The sequence below is a fragment of the Cyprinodon tularosa genome, unplaced genomic scaffold, assembly GCF_016077235.1.
Source record: "Cyprinodon tularosa strain WSP-4 unplaced genomic scaffold, ASM1607723v1 ctg472, whole genome shotgun sequence".
NCBI lineage: Eukaryota > Metazoa > Chordata > Actinopteri > Cyprinodontiformes > Cyprinodontidae > Cyprinodon > Cyprinodon tularosa.
The window spans coordinates 412,498-438,443 of NW_024039199.1; the positions used below are offsets into that span (position 1 = coordinate 412,498).

Here is a 25,946-nt window from a genome sequence, read left to right on the forward strand (position 1 = left end):
TAGAAATAATGAGCGGCAGACATTTAACTGTGATGAACTTCTTTCCTCTGCAGCCCTTCAGTGTTACTGTGATCGCTGCAGCACCAACTCCAGCTGCACCACGGACGGCATGTGCTATGTGGTCATCAAGAAGTCGGGCAACCAGCGGATCTCAGAGCAGCGGCAGTGCATCCCCAAGAGCGAACTGATCCCAGAAGACCGGCCCTTTGTCTGCGCTCCGTCTTCTAGAGGGACGACCAGCATCATCCCTATGTGCTGCTCCTCTGACTACTGCAACAAAGAGCCCAAAATCGAAGTCTTTCGTAGGTATCCACACCAACACCTCAGTTTGTTTTCAAGGTAAAACTGAAGCAGCCAAAGTACATTTAAATGATTTTTTTATTTTTATTTTTTTTTTTACAAATGTACGCCATGAATAAAAAGGCATATTTGAAAGGGCTGAAACAAAAGATGCTTGGAGCCGTAATTCCCTGTAAAACTCATAGGTTCTAGGTCTGCAGTTTAATCCAGATATTTTCTCACTCTTTCTCACTATTGTCCTCTTTTCATTATTTTCATCAATTTACATTTTACATTGCAACCAGGGGTGAGTTTCTTCCTGAAGAAACTAGAAGAAAGTCCTGGTAATATTTCCAGAACTGGGATGGATCCATTGAAAAGTCAACTCAAGCCCCGTCACACCTTGACTATTTAGACAGTGTATGCCTGACATACAGAAAATCCATTCAAAACGCTGGCATACGCTATGGCTACATTTAGCATAAGCTATGAGTACGCTGACACACGCTGGCACACGTTGACATATGGTGAGTATGTTGAGAGTATTCCAGCGTATGCCATACGTTGGCCGTCAGTTCCAGATAAGTTATCTGATGGTGGACTTACGTTAAGTGTAAGTTACTCATAAGTCGTGGCATCCAGCTTATCCTAAATCTCTGAGTAAGTTTTGCATAATTTTCTGTGTAACTTATCAAGAACTTATCTCCAACCTACACTACCGTTCAAAAGTTTGGGGTCACATTGAAATTTCCTTTTTTTTGAAGGAAAAGCACTGTACTTCTCAATGAAGATAACTTTAAACTAGTCTTAACTTTAAAGAAATACACTCTATACATAGCTAATGTGGTAAACACATTAGCTATGTATAGAGGACAGCACAAACAGGCTCTAACCAGAGTAGAAAAAGAAGTGGGAGGCCGCGTTGCACAACTGAGCAAGAAGATAAGTACATTAGAGTCTCTAGTTTGAGAAATAGATGCCTCACAGGTCCCCAACTGGCATCTTCATTAAATAGTACCCGCAAAACACCAGTGTCAACATCTACAGTGAAGAGGCGGCTGCAGGATTCTGGGCTTCAGGGCAGAGTGGCAAAGAAAAAGCCATACCTGAGACTGGCCAATAAAAGAAAAAGATTAAGATGGGCAAAAGAACACAGACATTGGACAGAGGAAGACTGGAAAAAAGTGTTATGGACGGATGAATCCAAGTTTGAGGTGTTTGGATCACAGAGAAGAAGGTTTGTGAGACGCAGAACAAATGAAAAGATGCTGGAAGAATGCCTGACTCCATCTGTTAAGCATGGTGGAGGTAATGTGTACATCAAGGTATCTGACATGTTCCAGACGAGCGCTGAACGTGTTTCTAACTTCCAGCTACTGTATAATGGCGTATTGGCAGCGTTTTGGAATAAAGGGGGTTCACAGGAGGAAACCGTCAGTTCTCCTCCAGACTTCTTCCCCATCATAGGGTGAGCCAGAAGGTGAGGGTGATGGATCCTCCCTGTGTTCACGCCCACTACCAAAAAACTTCCTAGCAGACACAACGCTGAATCTGCTGCCACCAAAAACCTTCTTTCTTTTTTCATATTTATTTTTTTCCTGAGTGGCCAATAAAAAGCAGCTAGGTTAATATCACGGTCAAAGACATCTTTGTTGCAGAACGGGCGCCTCCTGGAGCATTGCTGCTCCTGAGGAGAGCAGCTTTAACTGATGCAGAATAACGCCCATGAAACGATCCTTGTGCATCATTTCATGGGCGTTACGCAGCCGTGCGTTATGCATAAGTTAGGCTGTTGTGGGACATAAACTCTGGACTTGTTATGAATACTCTGTATACGCCCTTAATTGAAAAAATGCATAGAAAGTTATGCCTTAAATGGTAAAAAAAAACATAGAAAGTTCAGCGGATGCCAGCGTTTGAGAAGACTCTGGGACATCATGCATACGCTAGATAAATCGGCCAAGTGTGACGGGCTTCGATGTGTCCACTGGGCTACACGAGGAGGACTCTTTATGAGAAAACACAGTAGCTACACTGCAAAAATGATCTAGAAATAAATAAAAATTTCTTAAATTAAGTGTATTTACCCTTAATTTGAGCAGGTAAATGAGATAGTTTGCCAATGGAATAAGTAATTTTACTCTTAAAATAAGATAATTAGATAATATGCACTTGAAATAAGACAATGCAATTGTGTTTTCTTATTTTAAGTGTAAATTGTCTTGTTCCATTGGCAATATGTCTCTTTTACCTCCTAAATTCAAGAACTAATGCACTTATTTTAAGAAAAAATGACTTATCTAGATCTAGATTTTTTGCAGTGTACGTTTACATGCGCAAAATTTCCCCGATCCGATCCAAACCTTGGTTGATCGGAAATTCAAAATCTCCGTTTACATGGACACTAAATTAAATGATCCGATCATGACGTGTGTATACATGTACCAAGCGTTGGATCAGATTAAACCTTTTAAGCATGCGCAGAACTGTGTACTTTGGCTTTAGCAGTAGAAGAAGAAACCGGCTTTTGACAACGGCCTATTTCCCATCATTTCATCCATTTGATCATAGAACTCAAAGCAGGCTGGGTCAGACCCACTTTTGCAGTTTTGAGTTTTGGCTTTGTAATAGCCTTTTTTATCTGGTCGATACTTCTGTCAATTCCTGCTTCCTGCAGCTTTAAATGAACTTGAGTGTATAAGTCGGCGTTCCTAGACTTTCTGCCATCAAGGCGTTCAATTATGTTGAGCTCCCTTAACGTTTCAAGCAAGAAACAGGTGTCGGTGACAGACCACTTCGACTTTCCTCCCAACATGTTGTTCACAACAAGAGCGAGAGCGACCGGTGGTTTCCTGTTGTTGACAAGGCGGAAAAACGTCACGCTGACGTCGCGCACATGCACAGTGAAGATTATTTTACTCTTAAGATCTGAATGGGTGTTTACATGGACGCCAATCAGAATGGCGATCGGCAAAAACCACCTCTCTCTTTCGGAATTAAATTTATTTCTGATCGGACCGAATCGGATTAGAATCTTCAGTCTGACATGTTTACATGAAACATTTTTGATCTGATCAGGCCTTCAATCCGATTAGTTGTGTCCATGTAAACGTAGCTATTGACACAATATACAGAATTCATACCATTTTTATTAGGTGGTTTTAATACAAATCTAGATACATGAGTAACTATTGATTAAAAAACTTGTAAATTAACAACTGTGTTGAAACACTGCTTTAGGAAAGTGATCGTTCACTATTAACCTTCAAAATGGTTCCTTGTATACTCAGATTCCAGCTGGTTTTCTTTCTCTTTAATTTCTTCCGCTCTTCCAGCCCCTAAACCCCCTGGTTTATAGATATTGAATCCTGTTTCAATGTTATTATTGGATTTGAACCTGCTTAAGGCAAAATTCACCAAAACAAACCTAACTTTCCAGGAAATTTCACCTTCAAAGTTTCTTCTGAAAGAAACCGTTTCTTTCTGTTGTGAAAAAAAAAAAAAAAACGTTTGAAGAAAAAAAAAAACACCATCTGGAAGACACTTCCAACTCTGATTGTAACTCTGTATTGGAAAACAAATAAAATGGATGGAAATGTTCCTTTACTGTCTGAACAGTTGTACTAAGTGACATCTTTATAAAATATAATGACAATAAAGATCATGTAAGTCTAACTCTTTAGGTCACAAACTCTGCGGTGGGCCTTTAAAGTATGAGTAATTCCATTTTTCTTAAAATGAATGTATTTTCCCTTTAATTTCAGCAGTTTAGATGGTTTACATAGGAAATAAGAAAGAAACATCCACATTAAATGATTTCACATGAATAATGTCTTAATATCCTAATTCCATTAGCAGATTTACTCAAATCTTTACCAATATTTGAATAAATGTGCAGCATCGGTGTTATTTCATCTGCTCTGTTCTTTGTGTTCTGCAGCACCAGAAGAACAGAAGCCCCCAACCTTGGGGCCCGTGGCCCTTGCAGCTGTGATTGCTTGCCCAGTCTGTGTGCTCGGTCTGCTGCTGGTTTTGGCCTTCTACGTTTGCCACTACCAACGCGGTCTGGGTGCCGGAGGAGCGGGGGCCCTCCACCACCGTGTGCCTAATGAGGAGGACCCGTCCATGGACCATCCCTTCATCACTGTTGGAACCACCCTCAAAGACCTCATCTATGACATGACCACCTCAGGCTCTGGATCCGGTACTGTTTGCTCTTTATACCCTTGGCTTTTTCTGAGATGGGGCATTTGACAGCATAACACTTTCAACATTGTGTGTAGACCTGTTATTGCTTCCATATGTGTCTGAAAAGGCAATAATTGAAGGTGTTTTCATGTCTTTCCACTGGTGTGGAAGAACAGCGCCGCCCTTCTGGCTGCTTTTATGTGCAGAAAGAAATACACAGTTTGTTTTTCTTTCAGTTTAAATTTTTATTTAATTCTGTTGATAGCATCAATAAATGCCGTCTTCAGGCACCTAAGGGAAAATAGACATTTCTAGTCATCCTAGTTATCAAACAACAGATTTGAGCCTCAAAGCAAGAGGGACAATCGTTTTCAGTCGTTTCCCACAATGGCGGTCAAACTAACAAAACAAGGTACCAAACAGGAAATATGTATAGTGTAGAGTGGATTTAGATCTGACCAATCAGAGGCCTCCTGTCTGCGGATACTTACAGTATTGGAGAGGTGCAGCGGAGTGTCTGCGGAGGGGGCGGGGCATATCTGCGTTCACTGTGACACACATGCAGACGACCTGGATTCTGAGTATAAATCAGCCTTAAGTGTTTAATAGCCCATTATCAAAATGACATAGTGGGCTTAAATACCTAATAAGCATTGATGATTAAATGTTTATTAAACCGCAGGGCATCCTGGAGAAAATGACACTATGTCCGAAATGTGATTAATCTGCTGTAAAATATTTGATGCTTTAACTTCCATCACAGTATTAATTAGGGATGGAACGGTTTATGAAAACCGTCCGAACCGTTCGGTTCGACTGTCTCGGTCCGGTTCGCGTGTGTTTCGTTCGGTTCATGCGCTGCTCCTTTTTCTCATAGGCGAAGCGTTTACACTCCATAGCAGAAGGTGGCGGTACTGCGACCAAAGCCAACCACCAGTAGTAAACAAGAAGAAGAAGACGCGAAGCAGCTTAGCCGGGTGTAGCAGAAAAAAAATCAGTTGTTGTGGAGAATTGTGTGGGTATGGCGAGTGGGAAAGAACAGGAGTTGGAAGACGCGCCAGCAGCACTTTATAGGTCTGCTGTATGGGACCACTTTGCATTTAGAGTGACCTACGATGACGGCGGAAAGAAAGTTGTGGATAAAAGTGCAACAGTGTGCAAGCATTGTGCAACACGTTTTGTTTATGCTAACAGCAACACGACCAACATGTCAGGCTAACAATCAACATATACCGAACCGAAAACCGTGACCACCAAACCGAACCGAACAGTGAATTTTGTGAACCCTTCCACCCCTAGTATTAATGTAATATAATGGAATTGTAGAAATACAATAAAGAAATCTGATTTTTGGTGTTAATTTTATTTTAAAGGTTTAAAAAATGTAATCTGCATAATAGGACTTTATTTAATTTCAAACCTCCATGTGGAAATAAAATGCAGTCTTCTTCAAACCACAGTAACAATACAATAACTTTCCCCTCCTTATTGGGGCAATAGTGAAATAAAAGGCAGCCTATTACAGCAGCCTTTTAAAAAGGTAAGTAGGCTAAGTAAACAAAAATACAAATATTAATTTAATTACAGGTCACTAACTGGTTTGCTTCCAACAGCAACCTGCCTGGCACTGCGCCGCGGTGAAAGGTGTTTTAAGGCTACAATGCAAATCTTTGCTGATAGAAATCTTTACATTGGTTTATTAATTGTATTAAGGTTTAAAATAAACAAACAAGGAAAAAAATCCATCTTTTTTGTACATTTCATACATTTTTAAAAAACTCCAGGGAGCCACAAGGGGGCACTAAAGAGCCCCGTGTGGCTGTGGAGCGGCCGGTCGTTGACCCCTGAGCTAAGGTAACGCCATTAGTTTATCTGCATAGGCCAGTTAAATGATTCCCAGTTAGTGAAGCAGTTTGTTTTCCAAATGCTGCGGTCAAAGGACAACTTTTGCTTTGCCTGATTGAAATGTTAGCTTCTCTGTGTTTTCATGCCATGTAGGCGCCTTCCTGATTAGATTCCTAGATCTGGAATGCCAGTAGGGATGTCGGCCATGTTTTTCCCCATGTGCTGTCGTCTGTGTGGGTGTTGGGTAGTGCTGACTGACTCACAGCCGCTTTTCTGTTGAAAGCAGAACATCTGTCTGCTTTTCTCGTCAGCTGTTTTTTCTTCTGAAGAATAATAAAAAAAATTGTTTCTTGTAAGCTCAGTCATTTTTTGCAAACCTTTGCAAATATTTCTGGATTTGCAAAAAATGACTGAGTCAATGTGAAACTATTTTTTTATTCTTTAGAAGAAAAGGACGGAGCCTACAAAAAGCAGACACCCCTAATCGCAGTGGAAGGTTTTTATCACGCCTGTTCTGTTTGTAATGGCTTCATAATTAAAAGAAAAGAACAAAACTAAAAATGTCTTTCAGCTGCTGAAGATTCCCATTCTTCCAGGTCATCGTCATTCCAAATAAAGAAAATTAAAAACATATATATATATATATATGTGTGTTAGAACTGTAAATTATACAGTTATTTTTTCTATTTTTCAAGGCTGCACTGTACAAAGATGAAATTGTCCAGTGAGCTGTTTCCAAATGAAACTTCTTTTTGTTTTAAACTTGTGTAAACAAAATGACAAATAAAATCTGTCTAAAGTCTACTAATTTCAAAGTTTCCATGTACTAATTATAGGGAATAAGATTAGTGCCTTAAACTCTGAGATCTACCAAGATTTCCAAATACAAAAAACCAAACTCAAATGGAAACGTTGCTTTTCTCTGCTCAGCCTTCCTGTTATCTGCTAAACATGTTATCGTACATTTCCCTTTAAAAGCACATTGTTCAGTTTTATCTTTGCTTTTTCCCCCCAAGATCTTTCAGAAACATTGCAACTCTTTTTATCGCGGTATTTTTTCCCCTACAACATCTATGGATGAGCAGAGTCAGAATTACTCTGTTAATCCTGTGGGGGAAATGTGTTTCTAGTAGAACAGAGTATAGTATAATACACCCCTCCATTATAAAAGTAAGATATAAGAATGAAATAAGGTAAAATAAGATCTCAGCATATACAATCAAAGTAATAAATGGCAAGCTCCAAAAACCCGCAGAAGAGTGTTACTTTTGGATTTAATGTGGTTCATTCACATTGATCAAATGAAATGGAAAAGAGGGAAAAGGAAAAGCGTCATTTTTTGGTGTTTTCAACCATTTCAACCATTTCAACCTCCTGTATATCAGTTATTCAGTGAAAAACGCTGAATGGGTTCGGCTGGAAGTGCTGAACCTGTTTTGTTGTCACTAATAGAACTGAGTTATGTTTGCGTTTAGCTGAAAGTTAATGCAGACGAGGAAGAAACTCTGAAAGCTACATTTTCAATAACCCTTAAGTCATGTTTTAACAAAGTTTCATTTTATGTAAATATTTGACCACATGTGCTTTTTCCTGTCAACATGTGTAGAAACCAGTGTAACTGAACATTTCCCAAAAAGACAAGTTTAGTTGGTCACAGGGCAGAGGGCTGTCATTCAGCCAGCGTTGACTGGGAAAGGCCATTTTGAATGGCTGCTTCTGCACTACTGGGAGTCCCAGGTTGTGCTGTGAGCCTCTAGAACAGCTTACATTGCCTCTCTGCAGGAGCTGGAACACAGCTGCTGTGCTCTGTTGGATTGCAATCAGACTAAGTGTCTTTTTCAGGGTTGAGGTTCTGCCTCAGAACCTAAGCAGAACCCTCTCTACTCTCTTCATGTCTGATTCTGGATTTCCAGCAGCACAGCAGTGATGGTCTGACGTCTTCCTTTTTTTCCCTTCCCATTTCCCTTAAAGGCCTTCCGCTGTTAGTCCAGAGGACCATCGCCAGAACCATCATCCTCCAGGAGAGCATTGGGAAGGGGCGTTTTGGGGAAGTGTGGCGGGGAAAATGGCGTGGCGAGGAGGTGGCAGTAAAGATCTTCTCATCTAGAGAGGAGCGCTCCTGGTTCCGCGAGGCTGAGATCTACCAGACTGTGATGCTGAGGCATGAAAATATCCTTGGCTTTATTGCTGCTGACAACAAAGGTGAGGAAAACAGCAATGTGTATCTAAATTGTCTTTATGTTCATAAAAAACAGCGTGCGGTGAGATCCCGAGCGCGCCTGGGAGGAGCTGGTGAGCGCAGAGAGCGATTTTTCTCCTTTTGGGGCGGCAGTTTCTCACGCATGTGATTTTGTTGTGCGATGGTAGATAAACCAAGTGCAGAAATAGTTGAACATGTATAGTATGCTTAATTTGCTCGTGGGCATTTTGAAATAAATGTGACGCCATTTTATTTAAACCCAGTTATTCATCAAACAGGAAAACACAACACAGACACACCATAAGAGCTGAAAATGAAAAATGACTCCATTTACATATGACTGCAATTCTCATTTAGCCAACCAAACCATAAAGGATGAATGCCATTAATTCATTTTAATTCCGTTTATTTATATAATTCACAAAACATGTCATCACAACGCTCTTTACAGAAATAATTCAACCAGATCATCCAGTCAGATTGATTCTATCTAAGGAAAACCAGTTGATTGCATCGACAGATTGACTCAAATGTTCTCCCATTAGCTAGCTTTAAACTTTGTTTGCATACAAAATACAAACTTATAATCGCCCAATACTGCAAAATTATACCTGCTCTCCAAATAAAACATGCATGGAAACCTGTAATGTCCTCTAGAAAGCCAAAAATAGAGAGGCATACCTTCAAAATAAAAGCTCCATAAACCCTGTTCCACGTAGTTAGGAACATTAGATGCCAAAAAAAAAACACTGACAACAAACAAATAATATATAAAAAAGGATACCTGAGTTGTGTCAGTTATAACAAAATAATCTGGGTCATTAGAAGAAGTAAAAGATGTCTTTATGAAACCATTTTGGGAATCAGAAGTTGAACTTTGATTTCTAAATTCCTAAAAGCAGCGGTCACATAGAACGCTAATTTAACCACTGTTTTTTAAGCTAACTCTGGTCGCTCCGTCATAGTCTTGATTTAGTCCAGGAATAGTTGTAGGAGTAATTGGGCTGTTTGTTCAGTCCGATATCGTCCCACTTTAATCCAATAATAGATGTTTAAAATACTTTAAAACCCAGTTTTAATGGGGTGATAGAATGATTATTGAGGGTATTTAGTGCTGGTCCTTAAGGTCTGAATAGGGTGTGTAACATTGGTTGGGCTGAAAACATCATATTTGCTGATCTGTGCTCCCTAATGAAGCCTGGTTAAAAGCCCTAGAATGAAATGACAGGTTTTCTTCCTTTTATGGTATGATCGTGAATATTTAGATGAGCTGTGCTCTGATTGGTTGGTTTACAACGAGCGAAGCTGCTGAGCAAAGACGTATCATAGCAACAAGCACTCACTCACTGAAACATCAAATTGTTGATCAGGTAGGGAGGTAGGGTCACCAGCCGTCCTCTTTTTCCCGGATATGTTCTACTTTTCATTCCTAAAAAAATGTCCGGGATTTTGGTCGACTACAGTGCAGCACGTAGACGGAACAGGGAGCCAGCGGGGGAGAGAGCGACCAAACCCGACCCGGTGACTGTAGCCGCGGCCCCATGTAGCACGGTTCACCCAGAGGCCTGAGTCATCAGTTTGGCCATCAGGGAAATGGTCCATTCTGAGGTGTGCTTGTTTCTATGTTTGCTCAGATAACGGAACATGGACCCAGCTGTGGCTGGTCTCAGACTACCATGAACACGGCTCCCTGTTTGACTACCTGAACCGCTACACCGTCACCGTGGAGGGTATGATCAAGCTGTCGCTGTCCACTGCCAGCGGCCTGGCCCACCTCCATATGGAGATCGTAGGAACACAGGGTGAGCACGACGGTTCCAGCTTCAGCTGGCCCTTCTTTCAGAACCGTTTATTAATCAGGGAGATTTATTTCTGGGATGACTTCTAGCCGTTTGTCCAGTTTTATCATGTATGCATATAATCCCTATTTACAGGAAAGCCAGCTATTGCACACAGAGACCTAAAGTCCAAGAACATTCTGGTAAAGAAGAACGGGACCTGCTGCATCGCTGACTTGGGTTTGGCTGTTAGACACGACTCTGCCACTGATACCATCGACATTGCTCCGAACCACAGAGTCGGGACCAAAAGGTACGGGTTACTCCGTCTCCTGGCAGTGCGATGCTCAGACTTCCTGCTCTTTCTGATATTCAGTTCTTCCCTTTCTGGAACAAAATGCAATTTTTCCCAGGTTTTAACCTCAGCTGTGGGATGCTGTGCAGCTGAAAGGATATTTGCTAATGTCTTTACATTTTTGGCCACTTGTGTTATGCTGCAGAAACGAAGCAAACAAGAGAAGTTGTTTTTTTTCACATCTCAGAGCAGCTCATTACCAGGTGGTGTGCATGAGAGCGTTCAATGAATGCAGTTCACTGAATTCATCATAGTTTTAGTGAACGGTGAACTGAACGGATCAGTTTTGAAGTGATGAACGTGAACGAGAGTGACGTTCACTCTGAGAAGAATGATTGACACACCGCTCACGTTCTCGTTCCAGTGATAAGAAGACTTTTTATTGAATAACATCAGGTTTTATGGCTCTTATTACGGCAAACATCCTGACAGACCCGCGTATCTACTGCTAGAACTAGTCTGCTCCATTCAGACTCATCTGCTGGGATTCCTGATGCCAGTTTAGCAGAGCGCTGGCAGAGTTTGATGAACAAAGAAAGACTGGGACAGAAAAAACATGTTTTTGTGCAAACTGTTTCCACGGGGACTTAAAGGAATAGTACACCCAAAACATGATCAGCCTTCATTTTCTACTCGCCCCCATGCTGAACAACACTCTGGAGTACTTTTTTGATATCTCAAATGCATCTGGAGATCTGGGAGGCTTCTTGCTGTCTGCTGACATTCAAATAATGGAGGTGTATGGCGCCTGAGACAGAAATGTCCATAAAAGTCCACAAAAAACGTGTCAATATCCCTCCATACTGCTCGTCCAATGTATTCCAAGTGTCCTGAGTGGGTAGCGTCCAGAATTTACTCGAAACGAAGTCATTTAGAATGTTTTTAGAGCATAAACAGTAGTGTATAGGATTTCCTGAAAGCGCGCGCCTGCGAGTTCACGACGCTACGGAAACCAAACCAGATGAAAGTGCGCATTCAGCTCGGCAAAGAACTCATGCTCTTCCTCAACACTGAAGTCCTCAGACATTTTTCTTTCGTTGTTTCTTTCTTTGAACAGGTAAACAGCACATTTCTTCTTCTACGCTTGCATTATCAAGAGCAGACGCTGAATGCGCACTTTCGTCTGGTTTGGTCTGCCGCGGTTTCCGTAGGCTCATGAACGCGCTTTTAGGAAATCCTATAACTAACCCTTTATAGGGCAAGTTAGTGTTTTTGATGACTTGCATACCCCATCTTATTTTGGCATTTGATTGATTATAAATTACCTACTGAAAATTAAGTTAAAAAAAGGTTAAAAAAGTCTAGGAAAAAAAGCTAATTAAAAAGTTTAAAAGTAAAGTTAATAAGCCTAGTTTTATAAACAAAAAATGTAAGTGCCAGTATCAGCCCTAATGCCTCTAAGGTTATGTTGTACTAAAAAATGTGTTTCTTTCACTCTGTGTTTTTCATGAATTTATTATAGAAGCACTTTTATTATTTTTCTTAATGTATTCGGGCAAGTTGGAGTTTGCTTTTACTTTGACATTCATTTTTTTCCCATCAGAATATCTATATTTTTTTTTTATGTTACAAAGGTAATAATGTCTTGTCACTGAGTGTGCTATAAAGGGTTAACATACAAGTTTGTACGTCAGCCACGTTCACTTCACATTTAAAGCGACACATCGAGTTAAAGGATCCGAGCTATCTTGGGAAAAATCTGCTACTGAATGAGGAACGGAAGGAATGAATTTGGATCCAGAGGTTTTAGGCAGAACCTGAATGTTCCTGAAGTTAATGTGGCTAAATAAAGGCTTCACTGGACATCCAGTAAACCTGGACTGCATCCAGGATCTTCCATTTCATTCTATATCTCATGATCACACATTTAAAGAGGGAATATGAGCTTCTGTTGTGGACGATTGCGGCCTACATTCTGACCTAAACAAACTTTTGTCATTTTGTATACATAAAGTGAATCAAAACGAAATTATATTGCTTACAGCTTCCAAAAGGGAAATGATCATTAAACAGTATAGGAGAAAAGGAAAAACCAGTTTAAAACAAAAAATAATGGGTCAAAATTCAGTATAACATTGAGTTGTATCTTATTTAAAAGGATAATAAAAGCTTCAGCCACATTGGTAGTGCAAATATGTTTTCAAGTGTCACACAGAGTCCAGTTTAGAGTTTTATCAGTTCAAAAGCTGTTGCAGAATCTGCTGGACCTTCATCCAATGATTCAAAGTCTTTTCCCAGAGGGCAGCAGGGAGAACAGTCCACGGTGGGGGGGTGAGGGGTCATTGATGTTATGTTGATTGATGTTACGGGCTCGGGACACGCAGCGCTTCCTTTTTCTCTCATATGTATCGCTTTTTCAAACGACGAAGCCAACGTCATCTGCTTCACAGCTGATTTAATTGGTCTGCAGGTTAACAACATTCTTCATTTTTCGGATTACTTTTTATGTGGTGGAATAAATTTGTTCTGTGGCCTTTCGCCGCAATGGTTTTGTTGCACGTCTTACAAATTACTGAAACACCTGCTGTCTCCATAATTCGTTTCCTGGGTGCTGTATTGTGCGAGAAAATAATTGTATTAAAATCTCAAATCGATTTCAGTTTATTTCTATAGCGCAAATTCACAACACATATCATGTCAAAGCACTTTATAATTCAACCAGATCATAGAGTCACATCGATTCAAACTTTTCTATCTGAGGAAAACCAGATGATTGCATCGACTCATTGACTCAAAGGCAATCCCTCAAGATACATCGGGTATATTCGATATATCGCCAATGAAAAATTTGGACCTGCTAAAATAAATACTGTGACATCACATGTTTGATTATAAAGTGCAGCTTGGTTTGATGTGACTCCATGTTGTCCCCTATCAGGTATATGGCTCCAGAGGTGCTGGACGACTCCATAAACATGAAGCACTTTGAGTCGTTTAAGAGAGCTGACATCTACGCCATGGGCCTGGTCTTCTGGGAGATCGCCAGCCGCTGCTCTGTGGGGGGTGAGAACAGTTGGACTTCAGTTTTGTTTGGGTCTTCAGAAGCAGAAGTGAACTAACATGATTATTCTGACCTCATGGTTTTCTGTGTTTTTCCCGTCAGGCATCCATGAGGACTACCAGCTGCCCTACTATGACCTGGTGCAGTCAGATCCATCAGTTGAGGAGATGAGGAAGGTGGTCTGTGAGCAGAAACTTCGCCCAAATATTCCCAACCGCTGGCAAAGCTGCGAGGTAGGACAGCATGCTGTATCTGAGTGATAACTGACATTGGATCCAGATCTAAGGCCGGCACAGAGGCCAAGCTTTTTGGTTAAGGTGTTATGCAGGATAAAAGCTATGTAAAAATAACATCTGCTCGGGTCCTGCTCATTCCACCATGATTGTCTGAATGTTGCCAGATGACGTAAAACATTGTGGTTGCCTAGACAATGATAACATCCTACAGCGTCCGTGTGCTGAGTCAGAAGCATCTTTAATGTTGGCGTGTCATGACAGATGACCTGATCAATAACAAAACTGAAAAAAAATCTGTTTATGGGGAACAAAGTAACTGCAAGACCATATAAGAACCAGAATTTCCAGGCGCAGCCAAGGTGTTGAGGGGATCCGCTTTGGTGGCCTTAGCATAGCGTCTCTGTTACTTGCAGATGATGTGGTTCTGTTGGCTTCATCAGGGCGTAATCTAAAGCTCTCATTGGAGCGGTTTGCAGCGGAGTGTGAAGCGGCCGGTAGTGGTGGGTATTGGCAAAGAAGTCATGATTGGATTCGAATCACGATTCACATGACACGATGCGATTCTATCACGATGCATCATGATACTTGAAATATTGCGATGCATTGCGGTATTTTCACTGAACACTGTAAGAAAAAGATCCAGCCCTTACCAGTGGCTGACTGGCTGGGTGTGATCTGGATCGTGTCTTCAATTGATACATAACTGAAAGCAACTGAATTCATACATAGCTGTGTTTATTGAAATGACTTTTGGAGGTGTTGCCATGAAAGCAAATACTGGACAGAAATATTACTATTACTGGCGTGGACACACTGACAAAAAGATCTTAGGATTCATAAAACTTAAAATAACAAAATAAGGATAATCAGTGCCGTTTACATGGCCTCAGTGGTCCTTTAAACCAATGAAACGAAAACATTCAAATGTATATTTCCCCTTTTGCAAATGACGTGCATCATATCAATTTCGTTTTTACCTTCTTTGTTTTTAAAGCCAAAATGCATCCAAGCATCTGACTTGAAATGTGATGGAGCTGCGGGGCAAATTTTTATAGTGTCCTCCATGTTTTATTTCATATGACTCATCGCAGTATCCCACGGCCAGAAATGCTAGTGACACAAAGCAGCGGGCGTCAACACATCTGCAGCGACATCTGCTGGACTGGAAGTTGTATTCCACTTGGCTTGGCTGATGTGCGCCAACCATTCATGTATTTTATTTGTTCATTTTTTTTAATTAAGAATCGATTCTTGCCTTCAAGAATCGATGCAGTAGATCACAAGAATTAGAATCGCGATGCATCGTCATGGTGATCATTTTGCACACCCCTAGCGGCCGGGATGAGGATCAGTGCTTCCAAATCTAAAACCATTGTGTTCAACTGGAAAAGGGTAAAGTGCCTTCTCTGGGTTGGGGAGAATATACTGCCCCTAGTGACTAGTTTTAGTATCTTGGGGTCTTGAAGATGGAGCAGGAGGTCGATAGGCAGATTGGTGCGGCGTCTGCTGTGAAGCGGGCCCTGTACAGGTATGTTGTGGTGAAGAGGAAGCTGAGTCAAAAAGCAAAGCTCTTGATTTACCGCTTTATCTACGTTCCTACTCTCATCTATGGTCAAGAGTTTTGGGTCATGACCGAAAGAAGGAGATCCCGGATACAAGCAGCTGAAATGAGTTTTCTCCGTAGTGTGTCTGGGCTCTCCCTTAGAGACAGGGTGAGGAGCTCAGTCATTAGGGGAGGGACTCAGAGTAGAGCTGCTGCTCCTCCACGTCGAGAGGAGCCAGTAGAGGTGGCTCAGGCATCTGATTAGGATGCCTCCTGGACGTCTCCCTGGAGAGGCACGTCCCACTGGGAGGACACCCAGGGGGGAGAGCCAGGACACGCTGGAGGGACTTTGTTTCTCAGCAGGCCTAGGAGCACCTTGGGATTCCCCCGAAGGAGCTGGCCCAAGGTGCTGGAGAGAAGGACATCTGGGCTTCCTACTGAAGCTGCTACCCCCGCGACCCGACCCCGGATAAGAGGAAGAACATAGATGGATGGATGGACATGCTTTTTTCTTTTCTATTTTAATTGAGTATTTAAGTTAATTAAGTTAGCTATTTAAAAAAAAAAAAAAGAGAAGACAAAAAACCCTGGAAACAAAACACCTAACAGACAGAAAAGAAACAAAAAGGTGCAGCCTGTTGGCGAAGATTCTCAGTCATCCAGGTCATAGTCACTTTGTTAGCCTGAAATACCCCATACCAGTCTATGTCTCTGAAACCTGTCTTTCAGAGACATAGACAGGTATGGGGCAATGCAGGTTAACAAAGAAGGCATATGATCCCCCATTCCACAGGGGGGGGCCTGATCATCTGTTTCAATTTGCATGTTTTCTAAACAAAAACAAGGCTTTGTTTGGCTGCTGTATAAAGCCCGGAACTCTATGCTATTTCTGACATTTCTGATATACATCTACAGCCTCTTTCCCTCTGAAGATAACCGGTTAACACCTGTTTTTCAAACATGGTCAAAAAAAGCTGATCTAACCCCTCACTGGCAGCTGCATGGCCTCTGTCATCCACGTCATAGCTGTGGTCTGGTCACCACTGATGTCACCAGTGCAAAAGAAATCAGGAAAGTAAACAATGGAGAGCAACATGGAAGGAAGCCAGGGCATAGTCAGTGTGCCTTATTGTTTCTCTCTATCGGTCTGAATCCCTCTCTCCAGAGCTGCTCCGTGTTTTTCCAATCTAAACAGAGTTGGTTCTTCTTGTTAGACGTTTGGATGCTGCGTTGAATGGTATCGTGTAATTTAGACGGTCAACCCAGTGTTTTATCAGCTCAGCTCAGCATACCGCGTCAGGCCAGCATACCCTTAGTAATACGCATTAAAAAGAGTGTCCTCTGCCTCCGCTCTCCTTACAGCCAATCACTCTCTTTTATTTCCTGATTTAGTCGGGTTTTTGTCGTTGTTTTGTACAAATAAAAAACACTAGTGTGTAGTAGACTTCACTAGGTCCAATACACACATTAGCTTTAAAAAAACAAACATTGCAAGTCCTTTTGATGAAGATTTCATAAAAGAATGATCATGATTTTTCCACAGAGAATTAAATGTATAGAAGATTCTACAACCCAGTTGACAGGATAGGAGATTTATTTGTTTTAGTTTGTTTAATATGAGAAACATATCCCACCGGGATCATTTTATTTTTATTTATTTATTTTTACAGCACATGAAGAACTGCTGAAATTATTTTCAGATTATGGATAAATAGATAAATTAATTACCAGGGGGGAAACTTTGGGATAGGATTGTTGCAATCTAAAGCCATTCAACGGGACTGATAACCGCTAATAATGATCATGTGCGCATGCATGTTACTAAAGGTAAGCTGGCCTGACGTGGTACGCTGAGCCGACAGAAGACGGGCCCTGGTGTTCCCGCAGCATGCTGATCAGACCCGAGGCGATTTAACGGGGGTCACTTGCTGATCCATCTTCTAAATGCAGAGTTGGGTAGAAAAGCTTGGATTTACTCTGCATCAGTGAGCGTTTCCCACTGCCACTAAAAGCCGTTTTTCCTCCGGGTTCAAACGGGTTTTTCAGCCAGTGGGAAACGGATATGGGAGAAACACCGGACTGATCACTGAACTGCAGCCCAGCTGATGCCTCCCTTCTTTGCGTCTCAGCTATACAGGACCAGGCTACTGCTGTTTGATCAGCGATTACAGCCACTGTTTGAATGAAAGGATGGACCACCAAGATGGTCAAGATGTTTTTTCTAATTTTGAATGATTCTCATTAATTCCTGAAGATGGATCCATAGCACCAAAGGTTGGTTTTAAAAAAAACTAAAAAATTGTCTCAACAATTAGATAAGGGGTTTGGCTCCTACTGCCGCCATTAACGAGCTTTAAATTTTAGATTTCCTGTTGAATGTTAATATTATACCAGCATCAATGTTGCTGCGTTTTAGTTCCAGCTGTGTAGTTTGAGATCCTAATTCTACATTCAGACCGCAGGCGACTAAAGCAGCAAAAAAGCTTCTGCTGCTGCATTTTTGATGCTAGTCCACATTAAGGTCAGACGCAGATTAAGAGCATCTTTGGCGCTCCTGAAGAGCATCCAGTAAAGTGGGAAAAGATTTGTCTGATGCTTCTGCTGCTCCTGTGTTCGATGGCAGAGAGCAGCTTTGCTATATTTGCTGTGATCAGTGGGTTAAAAAATAGTTCTAATATTTTTGTGAGAAAGTCCAGCTGAGAACTTCATGTGTGCAGTCAGTCAAAGCTCCCAGATCAGCTTCTCTCATTGGTTGATGTGGCGCGTCCAGCAGCAAAGGTTCCGTTTTTCCAACTCCAGCAGCAGCTGTTTCTGAAGCGCATCAGAAGCTCATGAGGCGCTGCTGCTGCAGGACCTTTTGCTGCACCTTGATGCGCGTCAACCATTGGCTTTGCATGTAAACCAGCTGCCTCTGCTGCTTGCAGTCTAAACGTAGCATTAGTCTAAATTTGGCCACTGGAACAAAGCATTTTTGCTGCTGGAGAGGATAAAACCCGGGGCGGGGGGGTTAGATCCTTATCTGAAAGAGTTCAGGAAGCGTCTGCAGCCCAGGAGGAATATTAGGTCTCCTCATCAGTGTCATTGCTGCAGCCTGTCTCTAGCAGACCAGACGATATGAGACGCCTGGACCTTACTCTGTGTTTCTGGGGGAATTATCCCGCTGAACAGCCTGAGATGAAATGGCTTTCTAAAACGTTTCAGCTGAACAACGAGTTCAGGTCATGATTTATCCTGACGAAGGATTAGCTTTCTGTTAGCGGATGTTTAGTGTCTTTATCTCATTAGCCTCTAGCAGTGCAGTCGCCCCTCATCCTGTTCACTCTGTTTCCTATCTCCCCCATAAGCACCAAGCGTTCTTTTCTTCCAGACTGGATCTGTTTAGAATTTTCCTTTTGCAGGTAAAAAGGAACTCCAGATAAAGTTGAAAACAAAACAACTGGAATTAATTTTTTGTAGTTATTTTTCTTTATAATTTTTTTTATATGGTTCCTATTCTTCCCAAAGGTGTGGATATCCTAACAGAGCGGTTCCAGGAAACCTGATTACCTCAAACACAACATCTGTGTTGCATTTCAGACCCGACAGCTCTCATCTGCTCTGCTTAGGCACTAAAGGCTGATTTATACTCAGAAACCAGGTCCTGTGTCACAATTAAGGCCCCCCCCCGATTGACTGCCATTGTGGAAAACGACTCGTGAAGACCAGCTAGCAGAGCGAGGTGCGCAAGAACGCTGGGACCCTTTTTCCACCTGGATCCCCGCTCTTTTTGGCCCTCATGTCCCTCCTTTGTCGCACAAACTTGCCCCCACTTCCTCACCTCCTCGGCCGTAACTAGACCCACAGCTAGTTCTTGATTGTCCCTCTTGCGTTTTGGTGTGGAATAACATAGCGCAGACCACGCTTCAATACTGAGCATAAATCAAAAATGCCTGCATCAAGCTCACTGTGATCCACTGCTACAGGAGGACAACCAGCCCTTAAACGCAACATGAGCAGGATGCTGGAGGAAGGAAGGTCCAGTCGTCTAAACTAGAGGAAGTGAAGAACTTCTCCACAGACCTGCGGCTCCACGCAGGAGATCCTCAGGAAAACCCTCAGCTGTGCACCTCGAGGGGAAAATGACCTACGGCCCTTTCCATTGGCTTTGGAAATGTGTGCAGAGAACTAGATGGTTACCGGGATCAGATAACATCTGAGCCCATCGCTTTATTTTAAAGCAACAAACCAGATAATCTACCTGACAGCAAATGAAAACAGAAATGCAAACATTTCCATTTTTGTTTTTTATGTGTCACATAGAAATCTAGTTGTCGAGTCAACTTTTGTTCTGCGGAGCAAATTTACAGCTTTTTTAAATTTGCTGGGTTTTGTGTTTTTCCAGTTGCAGCTTTTTCCCTTTTCTATTTTCTGTCATTTGTGTTTTTTATAAGGCAGTAAAGCTCTGCGTGGAGGCGTGTGGGTGTTGTGCCTGTTTGCTTTTTCCAGCTAATGGATAGAAGTGTCTGCTGTATTAATAATGGCTGTAGGAAGCAGACAGGAGAAAAAAGGCACAGACAGTGACGCATCAATACCAGCTGCTGTTTATAGACTGGAGGTTATCGGTTTGAAAGCTGAACAGAAGGTTAGGATCTTTGGACTAGAGGTTGTTAAATAGAGAACAAATCGAACAAACAAGTAAAATAATAAAAAATGCAGAACTTACTTTATTTAATTCAATTCAGTTTATTTCTATAGCGCCAATTCATAAAACGTCATCTCAATTCACCAGATCATCCAGTCAAATTGATACAAAGTTTTCTATCTAAGGAAAACCAGTTGATTGCATCGACTCATTGACTCAAATACAATCCCTCACACCAAGCATGCTTGTAGCGACAGTGGAGAGGAAAAACTCCCTTTTAACAGGAAGAAACCTCCAGCAGAACCAGGCTCAGTGTGAGCGACCATCTGCTGTGGCCGACTGGGGTTCAAGGAGACAGAAGCAGAGACACAAAAAGCAGCTATAAAAGGCGGCCCCGTCCAGGAAACACAGCCAGGCAGACGAGCTCCGAGCCAGCTCCCATGCCAGAGGATGAAGAGAGCGCATTCAGGCAGTCACAGTCAGAGAAACCGGACTAGACTGAAAAACAGGTCGATCTCAATCATATATAAACAAAGGTGTTGATGGCAGCAGCACAGCTGATGTTTCTCTCCAGGATGGAGTCACAGCTAAACAGGAACAGACCTTTTTAACCCAAAGTTCACTAAAAGTTGCTTTATTCAAAAAGTATTTTTAGACTGCAAAAACATTCTGAAAATCAGTAGAATTGTCTTAAAACAAATGTATTTACCTTTATTTTGAGTGGGAAAATAAGATGAGCTGCCAATGGAATTACTATTGTTATCCTTAAAATAAGATAATTAGATATTATGCCCTTGAAATAAGAGTCTTTAGTCTTTTTTTTCCTATGCTTTGTTGGGCTGCTCTATAAGCCTGGAAGTCGGTAATATTCCAGACATTCTGAATTGAAAAAAGGTTCCTGGATGAAAAGCGAAACATCTTCAAACTTTCAAAACAAAGTTGTTTTTTTTTGTTTTTTTTTAAACTTTTTTTTAATGATAAACCTGAATGACCGTTAATCTTGATCCGCATTCAGTCAGATTAAAGACTCTTGTTTAATCTGAGGTTTAATCTCACTAAAACCTTTTGATGAGGATACATCTTAAATATTTTCCTAGCGATTGTTTGTATCGCTTCATTTTGGATTCATTTAGGTAAAATTTTGCCTTTCAGGAAAAAGGTTGATGATGAAAACCATAAAAGTTTAAAAACAATCCACTGGACTTTGTTTCCAAGTTTGAAGATGTTTTCCTTCCATCCAGGAAGCTTTTTAAATTCCAAATGTCAGGAATAGCGTTGAGTTCCAGGTTTTATACAGTAGCCCTACAAAGCCTTGGGTTTGTTTAGAAAACATGCAAATTGAAACAGATGAGCGGGTCCACCCCTTTGGAATGGTGGAATTAGCTTCTCTGTTAGCCTGCAATGCCCCATACCTGTCTATGTCTCTGAAAGGGTGTCATAAAAGGGATTGTTGTCCTGGTTGAATAGGCGAGGTCTTCTGTTCCTGTGCAATGATAGCAGGAAGGAATCAGGTCAATTGTTTGCTGATTCCTTCGCGCTATTCTCGTTACCCTAACCCTCTTACAGGGGAACAGGAGACCTCACCTAAATATTTTGAATAACTGATAAGATAAATACATAAAAAAATGCAAAATAAAGTTTTAATTATTTTGTACATAGGGTTTTGCTTGATATCATGGATGTTTAATCCGTCATCAGTTCATCGATAAACAGAAAGGCAGTGGGCCTTCAAAGAGCCTGGCTCATTTTAATAGTTCTGGTTCTGTAGGTCTGGTTCTGTCTCTGTTTAACGTACTAAATGTCTACAGGATATAAGTTATGCCTCGAACTATTCAGCTTCAGCCTGCCTTGGTTAGCTGTTATCTGACCGGCTGGAAAGGGTTAAACATCATCAGCCTGTTCAACCGAATTTGCTGATTTCTGGTGATTATCTGTGATTTTATTTTTATTTTTATTTTTTTTTGCTGAATTTGCTTATTTGTTTTTTTATGCATTTGGTGGCTTTGGGGATTTTTTTGTGTTTGCTTATTTTTATGTTTTGTTTTTGTCATTTTATTGGTTTATTTGGTGATGTTTGGTGATTTTGTTAATGAGTTTGAGGATTTTTCCTGAATTGAGTGATTTTTGTTGTGGTTAGTTAACAGGTTAGGCAACCAGCTGTCACCTTTAGTAGTTTTCATATGACTCCATAGAAGCTGCCATCATCACAAGCTGTGTTTCCATTAGAAATGTTTGCAGAACTTTGTTGATTTTCCAGTAATATCCAAAAAAAAACACACACACAATTTCACAAAAAAAAATAATTTTTTTATATTGGATCATAAATGCAATCACGCTGTTGTCTCTTGGTGTTTAGCCAAACAGTATTGATTCTGTTCATGGTTTGTTTTTATTCCCATGAAGGTGTTTGCCTCCATTTGCTTTGCTGCTCTGCCACCATCACACCTGGATTTCTCTGTTTTTTTGAACAATTAAGGATTTTTCTGTTGTATCTGTTTGGCTGGAAACCTTTAAGCTCTGGGTTATTGTTTGTTTCTTGTCAGGCTGCAGATTTCTCTGAAGAAGGAAACTGATGCGTTTGTCTTGCTCTTGTTTGCAGGCTTTGCGGGTGATGGCTAAGATCATGAGGGAGTGTTGGTACGCCAACGGCGCCGCCCGACTCACCGCTCTGCGGATCAAGAAGACATTGTCTCAGCTCAGCCAACAGGAGGGAATCAAGATGTAGTCCAGATGCACACATCTGACTGGCATCACTTCATATGTGTCATCATGAGTATCCATCCCATCTTCTTCTTCTGACGGGAAGTTAAAGACATTTCCTGTTTCATGGTTTCCTTCCACTGACTGAGGAATGTGATGTCTGGATGGATAGATATGATGGAGGACACTCGTGCCTGAAGGGGATGATGGAGGTGTTAAAGGAAACCTCTGGTCACTCATCTCTCTGTTTATTTAACGTCGTCATCATCATCATCATCATCATCATCATCGCCGCTCTCTTTCCATTAAAGCTCGTGCTCACACTCTGACCCTGAGCAGAACCTCTCCAGCAGGGCTGCAAGCCGAGATCTTTTCTCAGTCCAAATCTGTTGCTTAGGGAAACGGCAGCAGCGTTGAATGTTTGATCTTAGCTTGTAAAACCTTCACTGAATTTTGAGCAGTCAGTAACCTGTGGGGAGGGGGACAGAAACACTATAAACTACTGATGAGACCAAAAAATCTGTTTGAATTTGGGCTTCATTTCAGATTCCGGAAAAATCAGATGTTTTTTTTTAGATGATTTAAGCTAATAAATCCCTCTATTATCAGTGTAGAAATGCATCCGCCAGCTACATCCTTCTAGTTTGACTGAAAGTTAAAGAATTTCCTAAAACATTTGGCTATTCAAAGGGAAATTTTTTTGTTTTACTTTATGTTGGAAAGAAAAAATGTTTCTTTGAAAGAACCTCACCTGTTTCCTGAATTTGTTACATTCAAAGAGAAAAGTGAGTCCATCTGTAAGAATCCGATTCAGAGGTCTTCTATTCGGGCCACCTAGTGGGATATAAAAGTACTGCAGGCAGAGTAATATGTAAGCAATATTAAATGTAGAAAATACGTTTGAATGTTGCCTTTACACGGGTACTGAAAGTTTGTATGACTTTATTATTATTTTAAACTTTATTTACCTCTAAATTTTACAGACTAAATCTTCATTCGATGTTAAACCCCCTATTAGCTGCTAAACTTATAAATACTCAGGTTTTCTACATTTTCAGATGATCTGATTAGTTTTTCTTGTAAATATTAAAAAAAAAGCACAGAAGCTATTTTTCCGCAGCCAGCTGACTGGCAGTGCACAGCTCAGAGTGAAGGAGCTGTGGTGACGAACCGCTGGCATCCTGAAGCTGGCCCATTTTTCCCCATTAGCCGATGGCATAGCGTCACAGTCCCGACCCCTGCAGCCCTGCTGTCGAGTTCTCCCACATTCGATGAGCAACTGAACGTCTCATCTTTGTTGATGAACCTCTTCTTTTGTGTAACGTGTTTGTTTTCTTCCCCTCTGTGCTGTCAGGGGACTCGAACAGGTCAATTTAATTTATTGTGAATTCTTTTTCTGGTGCCAGGGGACTTTTTCCGCTTCAACTCAACCGGACGTGGTGACCTCATTCATCTTTGGTGCACAAGCTGAAACATATGCAATATACAGTAGATAAATGTGTCTATTTTCTATACTCTGCTCTGCTTAACCATAAACCAGACCAACAACAATCAGCTGCCACCATGCCTTCCAAACCAGCTGTTACCGGAAAGTGCCAGTGCTTAAAAACCCAACTCCTCTCTCATGTCGGCTACTGTGGCATGCTTCCTCTCCGTGTGCATGCGACACACATGTGCAGTCTGTGCGTGCTGATCTAAAGTATGGCGAGCTTCTACTATGCACACCCCCTGATGTAGGGACGGGTAGCAAAACAAGGAATCGCGTTTGGTTCATAAAACATTGGCAGCATCCACAACCCAGCCGACGCTCTGGTGCCATTTTTATCCGATATATCCTCCCCTCCTCCTCACAGAAACGGCTTCTCATCCAGCCCCGCCCCACGGCGTGCTGCCTTCCAGCATCTGGCTGCAGTTGGAAAACACTGTTGTTTAAAGTGGCGATCACATGGAGCATTACGGATGTTTCTCTGGAAGTGATTTTAGTTCCTATTAACCTGGAGAAAAGGTTCATTCAGTGAAAGCAACCTGATATTGACTAAGCCATAGCTTCTCCAGGGGTTTCCTCTCATTTTCGTCGCATGGTGTCTTTGTTTGTTTTTGGTTTTATCAGAGGCTATGTTCACACTGCAGGCCTTAGTGCTCAATTACGTTTTTTTGTGAAATCCGATTTTTTTTAATGAATTTTTTTTGCGTTGCTGCTCAGTTCAAAATATATGCGACTTGTATGTGATCTCCTGTGTGAACTGGATTCATACAACGCAAGCGTCCCGCATATGCAGTAGATTAAAAACACAATCTTTTCAACAAAATAATACTCTCCACATCCTAGTCCACCATGGTTGTTGTTTTTCTTGCCGCTTCTGCGTAGCAAGGTGCAGAATAGTGACCTTGTTCAGTATTAATGCCGTTCAGGTCGGATGAATGCGAACTTGATGTTTTAAAAAGATCGTATCGGATTCAGTACCACATAGTCAAGTGGGCTTGGACGCATTAGAATAAATCGGATGTGTGTTGTTCAGACTGTCCTGAAAAGATCGGATACAGGTCGGATATGGGCAAAAAAATCGGATTTGGTCACTTCGGGCTGCTTTGTGAACGTAGCCAGAATGTACGTTTGTCGATGCATAAAAGGAAAAAAACAAACTGAGCAAGCCTTAAGGGACCAACGCAAAAGGGTCAGTTTCTTTTTTAATACCTTTCTGTTGTTTTGTTTTAATAAAATATATAGAGATATACATATAAATATATACACATATATTGATTACTATGATAATGGTAGTGTGGTTCTATGTGAAAGAAAAAAAGATTTATATGTAGCACCTGATTTAAGAATTAGTTTAAGCCTTCACTGCAAAAATGATCTAGAACTAAGTAAAAATGTCTTAAAATAAATGTATTTACCCGTAATCTGAGGAGGTAAATAAGATGATTTGTCAACTGTTAAGATAATTACCATATTTTCCGGACTATAAGACGCTGGTTTTCTGTGGGTTTTTCTAAACTGCCACAAGTTGGAAATGAAAGAATAAGGGGCTAATTTTCCTTTAGCACAACTAGCTAGCTAGCAGCAGGCATGCCGGTGAACAAATGTCCAAAATGCTCATATTTTGACATTTATTAAAGCTGCCGAATTAATGAAGAGACTGGGCTCAACTCCTCAGAGCCGAAATAAAGAGCTGATAAAGCCCCATTTTCAGCAG

General features: G+C 41.3%; 1 protein-coding gene across 1 annotated transcript in view; it reads left to right on the forward strand.

Annotated features, from left to right (window-relative positions):
- tgfbr1b (transforming growth factor, beta receptor 1 b) overlaps positions 1-25,420 on the forward strand; it is a 41,041-nt gene extending 15,621 nt beyond the window's left edge. The window contains exons 2-9 of the mRNA XM_038301707.1: positions 54-302; positions 4,220-4,483; positions 8,284-8,514; positions 10,147-10,314; positions 10,447-10,603; positions 13,524-13,648; positions 13,749-13,879; positions 22,646-25,420. Of these exons, the coding sequence (XP_038157635.1) occupies positions 54-302; positions 4,220-4,483; positions 8,284-8,514; positions 10,147-10,314; positions 10,447-10,603; positions 13,524-13,648; positions 13,749-13,879; positions 22,646-22,771 (1,451 nt within the window). The 3' untranslated portion in view covers positions 22,772-25,420. The remainder of the gene's footprint in view (positions 1-53; positions 303-4,219; positions 4,484-8,283; positions 8,515-10,146; positions 10,315-10,446; positions 10,604-13,523; positions 13,649-13,748; positions 13,880-22,645) is intronic.
- Positions 25,421-25,946: the final 526 nt, after the last annotated feature.